Source organism: Pan troglodytes, chromosome 1, assembly GCF_028858775.2.
Source record: "Pan troglodytes isolate AG18354 chromosome 1, NHGRI_mPanTro3-v2.0_pri, whole genome shotgun sequence".
Lineage (NCBI taxonomy): Eukaryota > Metazoa > Chordata > Mammalia > Primates > Hominidae > Pan > Pan troglodytes.
The window spans coordinates 94,657,277-94,675,749 of NC_072398.2; the positions used below are offsets into that span (position 1 = coordinate 94,657,277).

At 45.9% G+C, this 18,473-nt stretch overlaps 1 protein-coding gene across 8 annotated transcripts in view; it reads right to left on the reverse strand.

Moving 5' to 3' along the window:
* TDRD10 (tudor domain containing 10) overlaps positions 1-18,473 on the reverse strand; it is a 46,072-nt gene that overhangs the window by 16,243 nt on the left and 11,356 nt on the right. For 6 of the 8 annotated variants that reach the window (XM_016927968.4, XM_063813113.1, XM_063813096.1 and 3 more), the window contains 2 exons: positions 11,658-11,728; positions 10,553-10,709 (listed from right to left, as the gene is read on the reverse strand). The exons of the other annotated variants lie outside the window; for them this stretch is intronic. In XM_016927968.4, the coding sequence (XP_016783457.1) occupies positions 10,553-10,709; positions 11,658-11,728 (228 nt within the window). The remainder of the gene's footprint in view (positions 1-10,552; positions 10,710-11,657; positions 11,729-18,473) is intronic. 8 annotated transcript variants of the gene reach the window in all.

The following is an 18,473-nucleotide window of genomic DNA, read 5'->3' on the forward strand; positions in this document are numbered from 1 at the left end:
CACCTGTGGCCCCGGTGCGAGATCCACTGGGTGAAGCCAGCTGGGTTCCTGAGTCTAGTGGGGACTTGGAGAACCTTTATGACTAGCTAAGGGATTGTAAATACACCAATCAGCGCTCTGTGTCTAGCTCAGGGTTTGTGAATACACCAATCGACACTCTGTATCTAGCTAATCTAGTGGTGAGGTGGAGAACTTGTGTGTCTAGCTCACGGATTGTAAACGCACCAATCAGCACCCTGTCAAAACAGACCAATCAGCTCTCTGTAAAATGGACCAATCAGCAGGATGTGGGTGGGGCCAGATAAGGGAATAAAAGCAGGCTGCCCGAGCCAGCAGTGGCAACCCACTCGGGTCCCCTTACACACTGTGGAAGCTTTGTTCTTTCGCTCTTTGCAATAAATCTTGGTGCTGCTCACTCTTCGGGTCCACACTGCCTTTATGAGCTGTAACACTCACCCCGAAGGTCTGAAGCTTCACTCCTGAAGCCAGCGAGACCGCGAACCCACTGGGAGGAATGAACAACTCCAGATGTGCCGCCTTAAAAGCTGTAACACTCACTGCGAAGGTCTGCAGCTTCACTCGTGAGCCAGCAAGACCACGAACCCACCAGAAGTAAGAAACTCTGAACACATCCGAACATCAGAAGGAACAAACTCTGGACATGCTGCCTTTAAGAACTGTAACACTTACCGCAAGGGTCTGCGGCTTCATTCTTGAAGTCAGTGAGACCAAGAACCCACCAATTCCAGACACAAAAAGACAATACCTGCCAATGCCAAGACGACACTGGTGCTGGCACTACCTGACAAACATTTTAAAGCAGCCACGACAAAATGCTTAAAACAAATGAACCAAGTCTCAGCCAAAAACAGTGTTTAAAAATGGAAATTTTAGGCCAGGCGTGGTGGCTCACACCTGTAATCCTAGCACTTTGGGAGGCTGAGGCAGGCGGATCACTTGAGGTCAGGAGTTCAAAACCAGCCTGGCCAACACGGTGAAACCCCATCTCTACTAAAAATACAAAAAAATTAGTTGGGCGTGGTGGCAGGTCCTTGTAATCCCAGCTACTTGGGAGGCAGAGGCAGGAGAACCGCTTGAGCCAAGAACGTGCCAATGCACTCCAGCCTGGGTGACAGAGTGAGACTCGTCTCAAAAAAAAAAAAAAAAATTTAAACTGAAAAATACCATAACCAAAATAAAAAGCTCAGTGGGTAGACTCTACAACAGACTGGAGGCCCAGAAGAAAGAACCGGTGACTGGAAGGCACAGCAATAAAAATTATGCAGTCTGAGCAACAGAAAGACAGTAGACCGAGAAAACCTAGATTCAAACAGGCAAGTGAACCCACAACAGTAAAAATACAAAGAAATGCCAAGACATATCACAATTAAACTCTGAAAACTAAAAACCAAGCAAAAATCTTGAATGCAGAGAAAAACCATTTGAATGACAACAGATTTTTCATCAGAAACCATGGAGGCTCAGCTCAGTAATCTCAGCACTGTGGGAGGCTGAGGCAGGTGAATCACTTAAGTCCAGGGGTTCAAGACCAGCCTGAGCAACATGGTGAAACCCCACCTCTGTTTCAAAAGAAAAAAAAATTTTAATGAAAAAAACTTAAAAAAAAAAAAAAAAGAAGGAAACCATGGAAGCCAGAAGAAAGTGGTACAATTATGTTTCCAGCGTTGAAAAAAAAAACTGTTTATCTAATGAAAATGTTTTTAGGCCAGACACTTCATGCCTCTAATCCCAGCACTCTGGGAGACCGAGGCGGGCAGATCACCTGAGGTCAGGAGTTCAAGACCAGCCTGGCCAACACGGTGAAACCCTGTCTCTACGAAAAATACAAAAATTAGCCGGGCATGGTGGCAGGTGCCTGTAATTCCAGCTCCTCAGGAGGCTGAGGCAGGAGAATCACTTGAACCCAGGAGGCGGAGGTTGCAGTGAGCCAAGATCGTGTCATTGCACTCCAACCAGCCTGGGCAACAAGAGCAAAGACTCTGTCTCAGAAAAAAAAAGAAAAGAAAAAAAATATTCTTTAGGAATGAAGGGGAAATTAAGACATTCTCAGATGAAGGAAAAGAATTTGTTACTAGCAGACCTACCCTAAGAGAACAGCCAAAGGAAGTTCTCTAAACAGGAAAGAAATGATAAAAGGTAGAACTCTGGGACATTACAAAGTAAGAAAGAAGCTGGGCGCGGTAGCTCACACCTGTAATCCCGGCACTTTGGGAGGCCAAGACAGGCGGATCACCTGAGGTCAGGAGTTCAAGACCAGCCTGGCCAACATAGTGAAACCCCGTATCTACTAAAAATACAAAAATTAGCCGGTGTGGTGGTGGGCGCCTATAATCTCAGCTACTTGGGAGGCTGAGGCAGGAGAATCACTTGAACCTGGGAGGCGGAGGTTGCAGTGAGCCGAGACCATGCCATTGCACTTCAGCCTGGTCAACAGGAACAAAACTCCGTCTCAAAAAAAAAAAAAAAAAGAACACAGAAAAAATATGGGTAAATATTAGGTTGGTGCAAAAATTATTGCGGTTTCTGCTATTACTTTTAATGGCAAAAACCACACTTTTGCACCAACCAATACAATACATCTTCCATCTTCTCTTGAGTTTTCGATGTTATATTTGACAGTTGAAGCAAAAATTATAATGTTTTCCAGCCAGGCATGGTGGCTCACTAATCCCAGCACTTTGGGAGGCTGAGATGGGTGGATCACCTGAAGTCAGGAGTTCGAGACCTGCCTGGTCAACATGGCAGGGTCTCTACTAAAAATACAAAAGTAGCTGGGTGTGGTGGCACATGCCTGTAATCCCAGCTACTTGGGAGGCTGAGGCAGGAGAATTGCTTGAACCTGGAAGGTGGAGGTTGCAGCGAGCTGAGATTGTGCCACTGCACTCCAGCCTGGGTAACAAGAGCAAAACTCCGTCTCAAAAAAAAAAAAAACATTATAATTCTTTCCAACTTGGATCTAAATGTATATAGAGTAAATACTTAATTTCAAATACAACTGCATTATTAACAGGGAAAGGTAAAGGGAAGCAAATAGATGTACTCAAACTGATAAAACCAACAAGAGTAGGCTATAAGTTATGTGTATATAATGTAATTATGTAACATCTAGCACAACTATTTAAAAAGGTATACAAAGAGATGCACTTAACACTGTAAATAAAAATGGAATTCTATTTATCTTTATTATTACTTTTTTTTGAGACACAGTCTCATTCTGTAGCCCAAGCTGACCTGCAGTGGTGCAATCTCAGCTCACTGCAACCTCTGCCTCCCGGGTTCAAGTGATTCTCCTGCCTCAGCTTCCCGAGTAGCTGGGATTACAGGCATGCACCACCACACCAGGCTAATTTTTGTATTTTTAGTAGAGACAGGGTTTCACCATGTTGGCCAGGCTGGTCTCCGCCTGCCTCAGCCTCCCAAAGTGCTGGGATTACAGGCGTGAGCCATTGTCCCTGGTCTATTTATTATTTTTATGTTAAAAAAATTTTTTTTGGCAGGGTGCAGCATCTCACACCTGTAATCCTGCACTTTGGGAGGCTGAGGTGGGCGGATCACCTGAGGTCAGGAGTTCTAGACCAGCCTGATCAACATGGCGAGACCCCGTCTCTAGTAAAAACACAAAAAAATTTGCTGCGCGTGGTGGTGCACGCCTGTAGTCCCAGCTACTAGGGAGGCTGAGGAAGGAGAATCTCGAACCCAGGAGGCAGAGGTTGTCCAGTGAATGAAGATCACGCCGCTGCACTCCAGCCTGGGCAACAGAGCAAGACCCCATCTCAAAAAAAAATTTTTTTTTTTTTTTAAGAGACGAGGTTTCCCTATGTTGACCAGGTTGTTCTCGAACTTCTGGCCTCACCTTGGCCTCCCAAAGTGCTGGGATTACAGGCATGAAGCCACTGCACTCAGCCAAGAAATGGAATTCTAAAAAATGTTCAAGTAAGCCTCAGGAAAACAAAGAAACAAAAACTATAGAACAAACAAAAGACAAAAAGTAAAATGTTCTGTATCTGGACTGGGTCAATGTTACTATCCTGGTTGTGATAGTTTTTGTAAGATGTTACCACTGGGGAGAAACTGGATAAAGAGTATACCAGATCTTTCTGTATTGTTGTTACAATTATATGTGAATCTGCCATTAATCTCAAAATAAAAAGTGTAATTAAAAAAAACATTTTTAGCTTGCCAGCAGTATAAAAATGGGCAGTAGGCCATATTTGAATCACTGGCCAAAGTCTATGACACCTTTCCTGATCCTTTGTTAGTTATATTATTGCAAATATCTTCTCCCAGTTCTTGGCTTGAATTTATCTTTCTTTATACATCAACTTTCAAAGAGGTGGTCTTTATTTTAACTTATCCATCTTTTTTTTTCACCTGATGCTTTATGCCTTGACAAATCTCATCCTATCTGAGATCATATCCGGTAGGACATCTGATAAGATCATCCTCACTGAGATCATAAAGATATTCTGCTACGTTTCTTCTAAAAGTTTTTAAGTTTTGCCTTTCACTGCCAAGTTTATAATCCACCTAGTATTTTTGTGCGTGGGATAAGGTAGGGATACAATTTCACAGTTTTCTACATGAATAAGCAATTGTCCCAGTTCAATTTACTGAAGTGTGTATCCTTTCCCCAGAGATCTACCACTCTACCTGAATAATAGTTTCTGCGTACGAATGAGCCTCTTTTTGAGTTCTCGATTATATTTTATTGGTCAAACTGTCTGGCCTTAAGCCAATACAATTGGTCTTCCGTATCTGTGGTTTCTGCATCCACAGACTCAACAAATATTTTAAAAAATTCAGGGCCAGGCGCAGTGGCTCATGCCTGTAATCCCAGCACTTTGGGAGGCAGAGGCAGGCGGATCACCTAAGGTCAGGAGTTCTAGACCAGCCTGCCCAACATGGCGAAATCTTGTCCATACTAAAAATACAAAAACTAGGCGGGCGTGGTGGCAGGTGCCTGTAATCCCAGCTACTTGGGAGGCTGAGGCAGGGAGAATTGCTTGAACCCAGAAGGCGGAGGTTGCAGTGAGCCAAGACTGTGCCACTGCACTCCAGCCTGGGTGACAAGAGCGAGACTCTGTCTAAAAAATAATAATAATAATAAATAAATAAATAAAAAATTCAGGCCAGGTGCGGTGGCTCACGCCTGTAATCCCAGCACTTTGGGAGGCCAAGGTGGGTAATTACTTGAGGTCAGGAGTTGCAGACCAGCCTGGCCAACATGGTGAAACCCCATCCATACCAAAAAATACAAAAATTAGGCCAGGCGCAGTGGCTCACGCCTGTAATCCCAGCACTTTGGGAGACCAAGAAGGGCAGATCACAAGGTCAGGAGTTTGAGATCAGCCTGGCCGACATGGTGAAACCCTGTCTCTACAAAAATACAAAAATTAGCTGGGCGTGGTGGCGTGTGGCTGTAATCCCAGCTGCTCGAGAGACTGAGGCAGGAGAATCGTTTGAACCCAGGAGGCAGAGGTTGCAGTAAGCTCTCGTTTGAACCCAGGAGGCAGAGGTTGCAGTAAGCTCAGATCGCGCCTCTGCACTCCAGCCACGTGACAGAGCAAGACTTTGTCTCAAAAAAAAAAAAAAAAAAAAAATCTGTGAAAGTTGTTTTGGGTTTTGTTTGCTTGCTTGTTTTAGAGAAAGGGTCTCACTCTGTTGCCCAGGCTGGAGTGAAGTGGCATTATCATAACTCACTACACCTCCCAGGCTCCAGTGATCCTACCACCTCAGCCTGCCAAAGTGCCTGTAGGCCTGGCTAGATTTTTTTTTTTATTTCAATAATGTCAAGTTTCTTTTTTTTTTTTTTTTGAGATGAAGTCTCACTCTGTCACCAGGCCAGAGTGCAGTGGCGCAATCTTGGCTCACTGCAACCTCCACCTCCCAGGTTCAAGCAATTTTCCTGCCTAGCCTCCCGAGTAGCTGGGACTACAGGTGCACGCCACCACGCCTGGCTAATTTTTGTATTTTTTTTTATTAGAGATGGGGTTTCACCATATTGGCCAGGGTGGTCTCAAACTCCTGACCTTGTGATCCACCTGCCTCAGCCTCCCAAAGTGCTAGGATTACCGGCGTGAGCCACCACGCCCAGCCTCTTTTTTTTTTTTTTTTTTTGAGACGGAATCTTGCTCTGTTGCCCAGGCTGGAGTGCAGTGGCGCAATCTCAGCTCACTGTAACCTCCGCCTCCGGGGTTCAAGCAATTCTCCCTGCCTCAGCCTCCCAAGTAGCTGGGATTACAGGCACCCGCCACCATGCCCAGCTAATTTTTGTATTTTTTAGTAGAGATGGGGTTTTGCCATGTTGGCTAGGCTGGTCTTGAACTCCTGACCTCAGATTATCTGCCCACCTTGGCCTTCTAAAGAGCTGGGATTACAGGTGTTAGCCACCGTGCCTGGCCATTAATGTCTACTTCCTATTTGGATTTTAAAATGTTGTTACCTACTTCTTCAATCAACTCTTAGCTCATTAATATTCAACCTTTCTTCTTTGCTCATCTAAGATTGGATGAACCTCTAAATATTGCCTTCACTATATCCCAAAACTTTTCAGGGGTAGTATTTTCCTCATTATTCAGTTCTAAGTGTTTTTAAGTTTCTTTATAAATTCTTCTTTGACCCATGTGTTGTTTACATAGGAATGCTTTTAAATGTCCACATTTATGGGGATTTTATGTTCAGCTTTTGTGTACTTATTTCTAATTTAAAAGCAGTGGGAATACTGGGAAATCATCTTTATCCCAAGAGAAAAAAGGTGAGAGCCATGATTCTCTTTCCCAGTATCTGGTTCTGGCATGACACAACTTAACTCTCACCCCAAACAACTCTAAAACTAGACAAAATACAGGAACTCACCATTTCCAGCACAGGACTAATGAGAGTGAATGGCAGAGGGCTGTTTCCTGAGCAAAGGAAAGCATGTGAGCACCACATTCACCCTGACCTTCTGCCTGGGGGCATTTTCCCAAACCACAGCAAAGGGAAACGGAGCCCAAGCAGAAAGTGGCAGTCTCATTGGGCAGCAACAGAGTTTAGGTGACAGGAATTTGGGGACAGGGGACCAGAGAGGAAGGAGCCACACAGAAGTCCAAGGAATCTAGGTGTCTGCCTCAGGTCCTTGGTTGAGGCCTAAGCTGTCCGTGGTGTGGGACAAGTACCGGGAGGCCTTAAAGAGAACAGTCACTGTGAAGGTGGGGGAGAGGGCTCTGAGAGAGACACAGATGCCAGAGGTCTCACAGTGCTGGAGACAATGGAGTTCCAACCCAGCAAGGGGGACAGACCTTGGCAAGCACCCGGAGCACTCACCTGAGACCCTACAAAAGCCAAGTCTTAGGAAAAATGATGTTACCCAAGAAAAAGACTCACAATGGAACATTCCAATCCTAACTATGACACACACACAAAAACCCTTAATAGGGTAAAAGATCTGCTAGTAATTTAATCTTTGCTAGAAAAATTTCAACACTATTTAGAGGACAGTAACAGAAGTCTCCACGATATAGCATCCATAATATCCAACATACAATAAAAAATTACTATAGGCTGGGTGCAGTGGCTCAGCTCATGGCTATAATCCCAGCACTTTGAGAGGCCAAGGTGGGCAGATCACTTAAGCCCAGGAGTTCGAGACCAGCCTGGGCAACATGGCGAAACCCCATTTCTACAAAAAATACAAAAATTAGTCAGGCATAGTGGTGCATGCCTGTAGTCCCAGCTACTAGGGAGGCTAAGGTGGGAGGATGGCTTGAGCCCAAGAGGTGGAGGTTGCAGTGAGCTATGACTGAGCCACTGCACTACAGCCTGGGTAACAAAGCAACACCCTGTCTCAGGAAAAAACAGAAAACTATTTGTAAAGGGGCCTGAAAATTTTACCCATAATCAAGGGATAAATGTCAACAGAAGCAGATCCACAAATGACTCAAATGTTGGAATTAGCAGAAAATGATTTTATAATAACTATTATAAAAATGTTAATCTTAAAAAAGAGACAAAATAGGTGAAAAGATGAAAAAGTCCAGCAGAGAAATGGGAAAAAAGAATAAAATGGAAGTTGAAAAATATCTAAAATAGAACATTCATTAGATGGGCTTAAGAGCAGATTGGACATAGGAGGAGAAAAGATCAGAGAATTCCAAAACAGGTCAGTTTGGAAGAGTGGGAAAGCCTGTGACCATGCACATATACTGAGACCAGTTAGCAAGGTTGTGTGAATGTCTTCAGGGGCTCAGAGGGTGAGTTCAGAACAGGCAGAGGGCTGGGTCCAACTAGGATTAGTGTTCTGCAAGCTATAACCTAGTGAGAAAAGGGCAATGGAGTTAAAGATGTTTGAACTAAGGTAGTTATTGACTATAGAATCTAGGCTAAGAGGGAAATGAGAGAACAAAGAGAATATTGAATAATGAAGAAATGGTGGGGTCAGCAGACTTTGTGTGCCTACGTGAGCCAATGCATCAACTGTTGGACTGAGGCTGTAGAGCCTTGCTACTAAAATGTGGTCCCAGGGCCAGGAGCATCAGCACCACCTGAAGCTTGTGCTAATTCCCAGGCCCTACCCTACATGTACTGAGTCAGAATCGCTGGGGCTAGGGCTCAGAAAACTGTGTTCACAAACCCTTTTGTTGATTCTGATGCTTGTTAAAGCTTGAGAACCATTCTTCCAGAGTAAGAGGGCTGCAAAGACTGGGGGACAGCGCAGAGTGGGATGCTTGAAATGGTTACAGCAATGACAAGGTCTGAAATACAGCTAGGGGGATGAGAAACTGTGACCAAGTGGAAGAAAAAAAATCATTAAAGACACAACAATCCAGGTGGAGTGCAGTGGCTCATGCCTGTAATCCCAGCACTTTGGGAGGCTGAGGTGGACGGATCATTTGAGGTCAGGAGTTCGAGATCAGCCTGGTCAACGTGGTGAAACCCTGTCTCTATCGAAAAAATATAAAAATTAGCCAGGCATGGTGGTTCACACCTGTAGTCCCAGCTGAGGTGGGAGAATCCCTTGAACCCAGGAGGCAGAGGTTGCAGTGAGCTGAGATCACTCCACTGCACTCCAGCCTGGGCAACAGAATGAGACCCTGTCTCAAAAAAAAAAGATACAGTGGTCCAGGAAGTAAGTGACTGGACTCTTAGTCGAATCATCCACATGGATGCTAAATTTGCATGATAATAAGACAGAAAGATAATGAGCCAGAAGCTGAAGTTTTCAGTGAAGGGCATAACACAGAGAAGAGCAGACAACTGCTGCCAGGAAGGTTCCTAAGCAGTATAGTCTGACAGTCTGCCCTTTCAAAGAGGGCTTAAGAGAGAAAGGAAGAGAAAGAGTTTGAAATTAGCAAACGGAGTCACCTCTGACAATCTTTTTTTTCCTGTTTATAGAGATGGGGTCTTGCTATGTTGGCTAGGTTGGTCTCAAAGTCCTAGCTTTAAGCCATCCTCCTGCCTCGGTCTCCCAAAGCATTGGGATTACAGGTGTGAGCCATTGCGCCTGGGCCACCTCTGAAAATCTGACTGTAGTCAATAATTCCAACCCATCTCTCGGCTTCCACCTCCAACCTCTCCAGCTTTGTGGCTGACCTTGTTAACTGCCAGCCATATGCATGCTCTGCTTCCTTGCTGACAGAACCCCAAGTTTAGCAACAATGTGTCTATCTTTTAAAACTACATCTCTCAGCATCTGTGCACTTAAGGCCATGAGTTACGGGGACATCCAGTGAAACACAAGCAGAACTGTGGTCAGGGCTTCTGGAAAATGCACCTTTTAAGAGGACACAGGCCCCTTTTGCCCTCTGCTTCTTCCCTTCTTCCTGCCTAGAACCCTGATACCACCATATAGCAACCCTGGACTCCCTACCTCCTGACTTCTATAGGAAAGAAAAACAAATCGCTAACTTGTTTAAGCTACTATTGTTCAGATTTCCTCGTATGTGCAGCCAAGTCGGCTTCTAGCACTAACACTTCAGGCTCTGGAATGGGATCTTTTTCTCCTGGTTCACCTCTGCATACGGAGAATGGGCCCTCCTCCTTTTGAGGGAAGCTCCCAGGGGTTAGTTATGGACCTTATCTTCTCTGCCTGCAGAGGCAGCCTCCACCATTAACTGCCCCCCATACCTCATATTTGGCAATGTTTATCTTCCTGCCAGGAAGAGCTGGATTTTATTGACTTTTGTCTTACACTTCACACCAGCAGCCAGAACAAGGCTGTACAAACAGTAGACACTCAATGTCTGCTACATTAACAATGAAAACCTAAGTTTCAATATTCCAGGTTGAAAAAGCCCTGACTGAATTGCCTAATGGCCCTTTTTATCCTTGCCAAAAATATAGTCTCCTTAATTTACAAATTCCAAGTTTTCCACATCTGACCTTACCTCTGACTGTTAAAGGTCATAAAAGTTCCCTGACTTCACCCGAGACCCTGCCTTCTTCTCCACAGTCAGACTGGACTGGAGGAGGATGAAAGCACTGAAAGCAAAGTCAGCCACGCTCTAAAGGGTGAAAATGGAACGCCCCAGAGCAGAAAGGCCAGAAGACATACCAGCGGGGCCCGAGGCTGCTGGATCATATCAGGGGTCCTCTTGGGGGGCCTTTTGCTTGTATTCACGAACAGTTTTCGCTTGTGGAAGAGTTTACCATTCAGCTCCTGGATTGCAAGTGTCACTTTCTGCATGGAGCCCAGATCTACAAATGCAAAGCTGAAAAGGGAAGAGAGAGAGGGCGGCTTTGAGCACATCTCCAGAGAAGCCCAGAGCTGCAGGGAGGCACCAAGCCCAAGCTGGAAGGGCAGTGTCCTTTCTCTCTGCAGTGATGGAAGATGAACTGTTCACAAGCAAGCTACAAGTATGTCCAGACTTGGGGCTGGGCCAGTGTGAGATACTGTCATGGGCCTCTAAGGAGCAGAAGAAATGAGCTGACTTTCACTATGCATCGTATGTCTATGACTTTGAGTTTAATACTACTGCCCCAAAAGTTCAAAGCAAGCCAGGTGTGGTGGCTCATATCTGCAATCCCAGCACTTTGGGAGGCCAAGACAGGCGGATCGCTTGAGCCCAGGAGTTCCAGACCAGTCTGGGCAACATAGCAAAGCCCCATCTCTACAAAAAAATACAAAAATTAGCCGGATGTGGTGGTGTACACCTGTAGTCCCAGCTACTTCGGAGGCTGAGGTGGGAGGATTGCTTAAGCCTGGGAGGTGGAAGTTGCAGTGAGCCGAGACTGCACCACAGCACTCCGGCCTGAGCGACAGAGCAAGACCCTGTCTCAAACAAACAAACGTTCAAAGCACTTTTTACTGCCTTGAAAATAAGAAAGGGAAAATATAAGTAGGTTTGGTTTTCAGGAACAACTAAGGCTTAGGGTGGTATAGTAACTTATCTCAAGTCAGAAAATACAGCAAGGACATGACCAAAAATATACCCAGGTCTCTGGACTTCTAAGCCAGGGTTGTGTTGATAAGACAGTATTCGCTGCTGGGTCACAGGGTTAAATATGGAAAGGGGGTTTCCCAAATGTTCCTTTGCCAAGTCAGAGTGGGTGTGGACGTGGCAGTTGCTGGGCTAGTCTGCAACATGAGTGCATCAGCAAAATGGACAGGGAGGAAAGGAGCTGCTTCCCAAAGAAAACAAAGAAAGAACAGTCATTACCATTTGCAGCCATTCTGGATTTTGTGGACATCAAGAGGGTTGAAGTCCTTTAGAAGGTACAGAATTTCCTCCTACAACAGCAGGGTTTAAAAGAGAGAGACCCAGAGACATAACTTACAACCACTTCTCAAGGTTTCAGATCCCCAGCCAGCTAGTCTGGACCCAATTTAACTCATACTTAATGAGGATCTATTATGTGCTGTACGTGCCATGTTTTGTAGGATAGGCAAGAAAGGCCACAGCCCTGTCTTCAGTGAAGCTCACCAGCCAAGCAGCGATGCAGACAAGACAATTAAGTAAACACACCGTTTCATCACTGCACATACAGCTGGCTATGGGCGCACACGGCCTGTCATTTAATCCAGATTTGGAGGGAAAGGAGGTGGTCAGGGTATGCTCCCAGGAAGAAGTGACTTCCGCAGCTTTGCGAGTACCTCCTCCTCACTGCTTCTCAACCCTGCCTGGCCTCTGCCCAGGGATATGGTTCCCTTCCTCTTCCCCGAACATTTCCCCACACCCTTCTCCTCTCCTAGTCTGCCCTCAGGCCGTCTTCCTCACCCCATCCCCTCCTCCCCATCCTGCTCCGCGGGCTTGGGTTGGTGTCTCCACAGAGGCACCAACCTCCCCCGCTTTATGATAAGGTCTATGCCACCCTGAGGCCTTTTTGAACTACACCCTATTTTTTCTCTTTTCTGCCAAACTTGTAGAAAGAGCCGTCTCCACCTAATGCCTCCATTTCCTCCCTGCCCACTCCCTCCTGACTGCCTGCGCTAGGCTGGTTCCAGCCCTACTGAAATGCTTTCTTGCAGGTCACAGACATGCACTCGCTGCCCACTGTGATGGCTTCACTTCAGGTTCAGCTCTTTCACCTCCTGCCTGCACCCCTCAATACTTCCTCCTTCCTTGGCTTCCCCACAAGAGTGTTAATGATTATAAAATTTCACAACCATGATGAAAACCAATTTTTCTCTGGAAAACCCTATTTTGGAAAAAAATGATATTTATACCATCTTCCAAAGTCACTTTGTTGGCTTAGGAAAATAGAAATGCATTATGTATAACTCATTTTTCTCAGTCTTCATGTTTATATTACATTTACATGCAAATTTTCTAATTTGCTTTACTCTTAAATATTTAATGTTTATTACACATGAATCTAAAAGATGCTGAACAAGCAATTCGTGAGAACGAGCAATGTGTGCTTAGCATTTTCAGTTTACCAAGCACTTTCATATCCTTTATTCCATTTGGTTTTCACAACCACCCTATAAAGTACACATTATTACTATACTCATTGCACAGAGGCATAAAATAAGGATCAGAGAGGTTAAATGACGTCTCTATGGCTATATAGCCAATTTAGAATTAGGACTTGAACTCCAGACTCTTCAAATCCTACATTTTTTTTCCATTATATTGTGCAAAGCCATAGTTTTCTTCTCAGGTTTTACCATTACTAAAATAAAATAGAAAACTAGTATTTTGGCAGTTATCAGGAAACCATAACCTTGGGCCAAATCCAGTCCACCACCTTTTTTTGTAAATAAAGTTTTACTGGAACACAGCCATGCACATCCATTCACTCATTGTTTACAGCTGCTTTCAGGCTACAGTGGCCTTCAACGCATGAAGTACTTACTATGTGGCTGGGCACAGTGGCTCACCTGCCCGTAATCCCAGCACTTTGGGAGGCTGAGGCAGGCAGATCACGAGGTCAGGAGATCGAGACCATCCTGGCTAACACGGTGAAACCCCGTCTCTACTACAAATACAAAAAATATTAGCCGGGCGTGGTGGCGGGCACCTGCAGTCCCAGCTACTCAGAAGGCTGAGGCAGGAGAATGGCGTGAACCCAGGAGGTGGAGCTTGCAGTGAACCGAGATCACACCACTGCACTCCAGCCTGGGTGACAGAGCAAGACTCCGTCTCAAAAAAAAAAAGTTTTGATCAATTATAGATTTGAAAGGAGGCTTGGTACATTAAGCTAAAATTGCCTCGTGCATATCTCATTTTAAATCATAAAAGTAACTTATTAGGATTTTTTAAATTACAAAGACATTGAATGTTTGTTGTAGAATATTTTTAAAAACACAGATAAGCAAACTAGAAGTATTGTCCATAATTCTGCCACCAAAATATGAACACTGCACATCTACTATAAATATCATGAAATCATACTGCACCTTCTGCTTTTAACCTATTTCACTTAAAGACACATCCCTTCCAGTCAATCACCGCCAACCACATGGTTTAAGGGATCGATAGCCTGCTATTAGTTAAGGCATCAGCATTTATGGACCACTGACTTTGTGCCAGACAGGCAGGAGGTTACTGCACTCACCTATGTGCTAAGTAATTTCATGCCCGTCCAACTGGCAGCAATTTAACAGTTGGACAACACCAAACATTCATGATAGAGGAACCCTGTGCTGCTAGTGGGAGTGCAAGTCAGTCCCCTTCCTGGTCCAGCTGTGAGGACCGTGTGGCCCTGATGCCCTACACCTAAGTACAGGTCCCAGAGGCACTCGCACCTCGCACACCGATATGCGTACAAGCCGGTTCACTGAAGCTCTGCTTGAGGAAGCAAAAACTAGGAAAATATTAGTGTGAGCCATGTGAAATTGATGATTTTGCAGATTAAAAAAATGGTCCAAGCTGGGCGCGGTGGCTCATGCCTGTAATCCTAGCACTTTGGAAGGCTGAGGTGGGCAGATCACCTGAGATCAGGAGTTTGAGACTAGCCTGACCAACATGGTGAAACCCCGTCTCTACTAAAAATACAAAATTAGCCAGGCGTGGTGGCGGATGCCTGTAATCCCAGTTACTTGGGAGGCTGAGGCAGGAGAATCCCTTAAACCCCAGGGGGCAGAGGGTGCAGTGAGCCGAGATCGCACCATTGCGCTCCAGCCTGGGCAACAAGAACGAGACTCCGTCTCAAAAAAAAAAAAAAAAAAAGGTCCAATACCAGCTATTTCATAAGGTACAACCTAAGAATTGGAATGTCTATTTGCAGGTAAACACACTGTGGTAGGTTCATACAAAAGAATATTGTAACAGCCAAAATTACTGCCTAGAGCTGCACATGCCAACATGGACATGATCAAAGCAAGCCACAGACAAATATGCAGACAGAAGGTAAGGGATCAACAACCACCTGCCCAGCACCTCAGCTCCCTGATTTCCAGGGCATACCCCAGACATGGTCATTCCCAATGCCTACCCCCAAATGACAGCTTTGAACCCCATGCTCTCTGACCCCCTCCTATCTTTCCCGCTCACACCTCTGGTTCTCCAACTACACTCCCCAGTACTGTGACCCTTCAGGCTCCACCACTTTCCACCCTCCTGCAAACTCCTGACTCTGACCCTTTTCTCCTAGCCGTCCTGTCCCACCCGAACCTACAATGTCCTTGCTGTGCCTTTTTTTTTTTTTTTTTTTTGAGTCAGGGTCTGGCTCTGTTGCTCAGGCTGGAGTGCAGTGGCATGATCTTGGCTCACTACAGCCACTGCCTCCCAGGCTCAAGCCAACCTCCCACTTCAGCCTCCCAAGTAGCTGGGATTACAGGCATGTGCCACCATGGCTGGCTCACTTCTGTATTCTTCGTAGAGATGGGATTTTGTCATGTTGCCCAGGCTAATCTGAAACTCCTAAGCTCAAGCAATCCACCCACCTGGGCCTCCCAAAGGGCTGGGATGACAGGCGTGAGCTACCGTGCAATGCTCCTGGCCCCTGCTGTGCTCGTTAATCAGCTTAGGTGCCAGGGTCTTTCACTGCAATCACTACCTGATGTCCAGTACTTCATGGCATTCCTACTACCTATTCCTCATCATCAGCCCCCCAGTCTCCCAGAAAAAACTACCGCACACACTTTGCACATCCTTTCTATTCAGCAGAGAACCCTGATTTTTACTTCACTGAGAAAAGAGAAGCAACCAAAGGAGAACTTCCATTCTCCCACCACCCCCATATCTGTACTCATCCCCCTATGTGGAAGACTTGTCCCTGCCCCGATCCCTTCCTTCCCACCTTCTCGAAGCCTCTGCCGCTAAATCAGCTCCTCTCTTTCCAGCACCAGTTTCCCTCTCCACTGGATGAGCATACAAACTCGCCATGTTAATACTTATTACACATAACGCCTTGGACCCCATACACCCCTCCTGCTACCACTTCATCTTCCTACTCTTCTTTTTGACTAAAATCCTTGAAAAAGTCATCTATGCTGTCTTCACTTCCTCTCACTCTTTCATTCAATAGATACTTATTAGGTGCCCACTCTGTGCTAGAAATGTGTTAGGTGCAGAAAGCAGAGCCCTGCTGGGCTCATCTTTTATGGGGAAGAGATCATCACTAAGGGGAGTAAGTAGCAGGTGGCCAGGCACGGTGCCTCATGCCTGTAATCCCAGCACTTCTGGAGGCCGAGGCAGGCAGATCACCTGAGGTCAGGAGTTTGAGATCAGCCTGGCCAACATGGTGAAACCCCGCCTCTACCAAAAAAATACAAAAATTAACTGGGTGTGGTGACAGGTGCCTGTAATCCCACCTACTTAGGAGGCTGAGGCAGGAGAATCGCTTGAACCCAGGAGGCAGAGGTGGCAGTGAGCAAAGATCATGCCATTGCACTCCAGCCAGGGTGACAAGAGCGAAATTCCATCTCAAAAAATAAAAAAGAGGAGTAAGCAGCAGGTGTGGTGAGTTCGATGGTGGAAAGTATTAAGGAGACACAGAGCAGGAAGGACAGGAAGAATGGGGGCTGCAACTGAGGGAGAAGAGCCGGGGAGGGCCTCTGAGAAGGCCACCTCCGAAGCAGAGCAGTGCCATAGGTGCAAGGCCCTATGGCAGGTTCTGGGCTGAACAAGGAGGCCAGAGAGCCTGCTGTGGAGCAAACAAGGAAGAAGGCAGGAGTGAGGCGGGCACAGGGAGTGGTTCACACAGGGCCACAAGGGATTCTGCTCTTCCTAAATAAGAAGGGAAGCCACTGGAGGCTTCTGAGTGGAGGGGGGCCAAGACCTGCTTGCCACTTTATGGGGTCACTCTGGCTGCTATGTTAAGATTAGACTGCAGGGGAGCAGGGAAGAAGCAAGAAGAGCTGGCTGGGTGCGGTGGCTCATACCTGTAATCCCAGCACTTTGGGGGGCCGAGGCAGGCAGATCACTTGAGCCCAGGAGTTTGAGACCAGCCTGAGCAACATGGCGAAATCCTGTCATAAAAATTAGCCAGAGGCTGAACGTGGTGGCTCACTCCTATAATTCTAGCACTCTGGGAAGCTGAGGTGGGTGGATCATTTGAGGTCAGGTGTTCGAGACCAGCATGGCCAATATGGTGAAGCCCCGTCTCTACTAAAAATACAAAAATTAGCCAGGTGTGGTAGTGCACGTCTGTAACCTCAGCTACACAGGAGGCTGAGGCAGGAGAATCGCTTGAACCCAAGAGGCGGAGGCTGCAGTGTGTCGAGATCACGCCACTGCACTCTAGCCTGGACAACAGAGTAAGGCTCCGTCTCAAAAAAAATAAATAAATAAATAAATAAATAAATAAGCTGGGTATGGTGATGTGTTCCTGTGGTCCCAGCTACATGGGAAGCCGAGATAGGGGGCTTGCTTGGGCCCGGGAGGTCGAGGCTGCAGTGAGCCATAACTGCACCACTGCACTCCAGCCTGGGTGACAGAGCAAGACCCTGTCTCAAAAAACAAACAAACAAACAAAAAAACAAATGAACTAAGATCCCTGGCAGTAATACAGATGGGACAGCAGTGGGTTGGCCGGGGTGCGAGCAGTGGCGTGACAATAGGTGCCAGGTTCTGGATGGAGGTAACTTTTTGTTATAAAATAATTCCAAACATACACAGAAGTAGAGAGTACAATGAACTCCCACAAGCCCATCACCATGCTTCAACTAGCACCCCCATTCCGTGTGTTTCCCCTGTCTCTCCACCCCTTGTTCACCGGTGTCTTACAGAATCCTGGGCATTCTGTCATCTCACCCTTAAATACTTTAGCCTACTCCTCAAAGAGGCATTTTATCAATAGACCATTATCAAACTAAGAAAAACAATAATGTGTTACTATCAACAGGTAAACCTCACCAATTGTCTCAGAAATGTCTTTTTGTGGTTGTTTTATCCAAAACGGGATCAAGACAAAGGCTATCATTGTATTTCGTTATCATTTCTAAGTCTCTTCTATGTTATTTTATTTTTGAGACAGAGTCTTGCTCTGTCACCCAGGCTGGAATGCGGTGGCGTGACCTCAGCTCGCTGCAACCTCCGCCTCCCCAGTTCAAACAATTCTCCTGTCTCAGCCTCCTGAGTAGCTGGGATTACAGGCACCCGCCACCATGTCTGGCTAATTTTTGTATTTTTAGTAGAGACGAGGTTTCACCACACTGGCCAGGGTGGTCTCAAACTCCTGACCTCAGGTGATCCACACGCCTTGGCCTCCCAAACTGCTAGGATTACAGGCGTGAGCCACCAAACCCAGCCCCTAAGTCTCTTCCGAATCTCCTTAAATCTCTATCAGATCTACTTTAATTTTTCCGTGACTGAATTGTTCTAGAAATCAGGTCAGCTGTTCTATAGACAAGAGTGCTGCTGCTTTATGGCGGCATTATTTTGGTCTTCTATTCCCTATATTTCCTTTTGACTACAAATCTGCTATAGAGCTTGACTAGTATAGGTGTTTTTTAAAGTATAGGAATACTTTAAAATGCTGTGGTTGCCTTTATCTTGCATCACTTTTTAGGGGGCTCATATCTGGTTATCTCATTTTTAGTGAGGCTAAAATTAGTCAGCAAGTTCAAATGGTAACATCCTAATCCA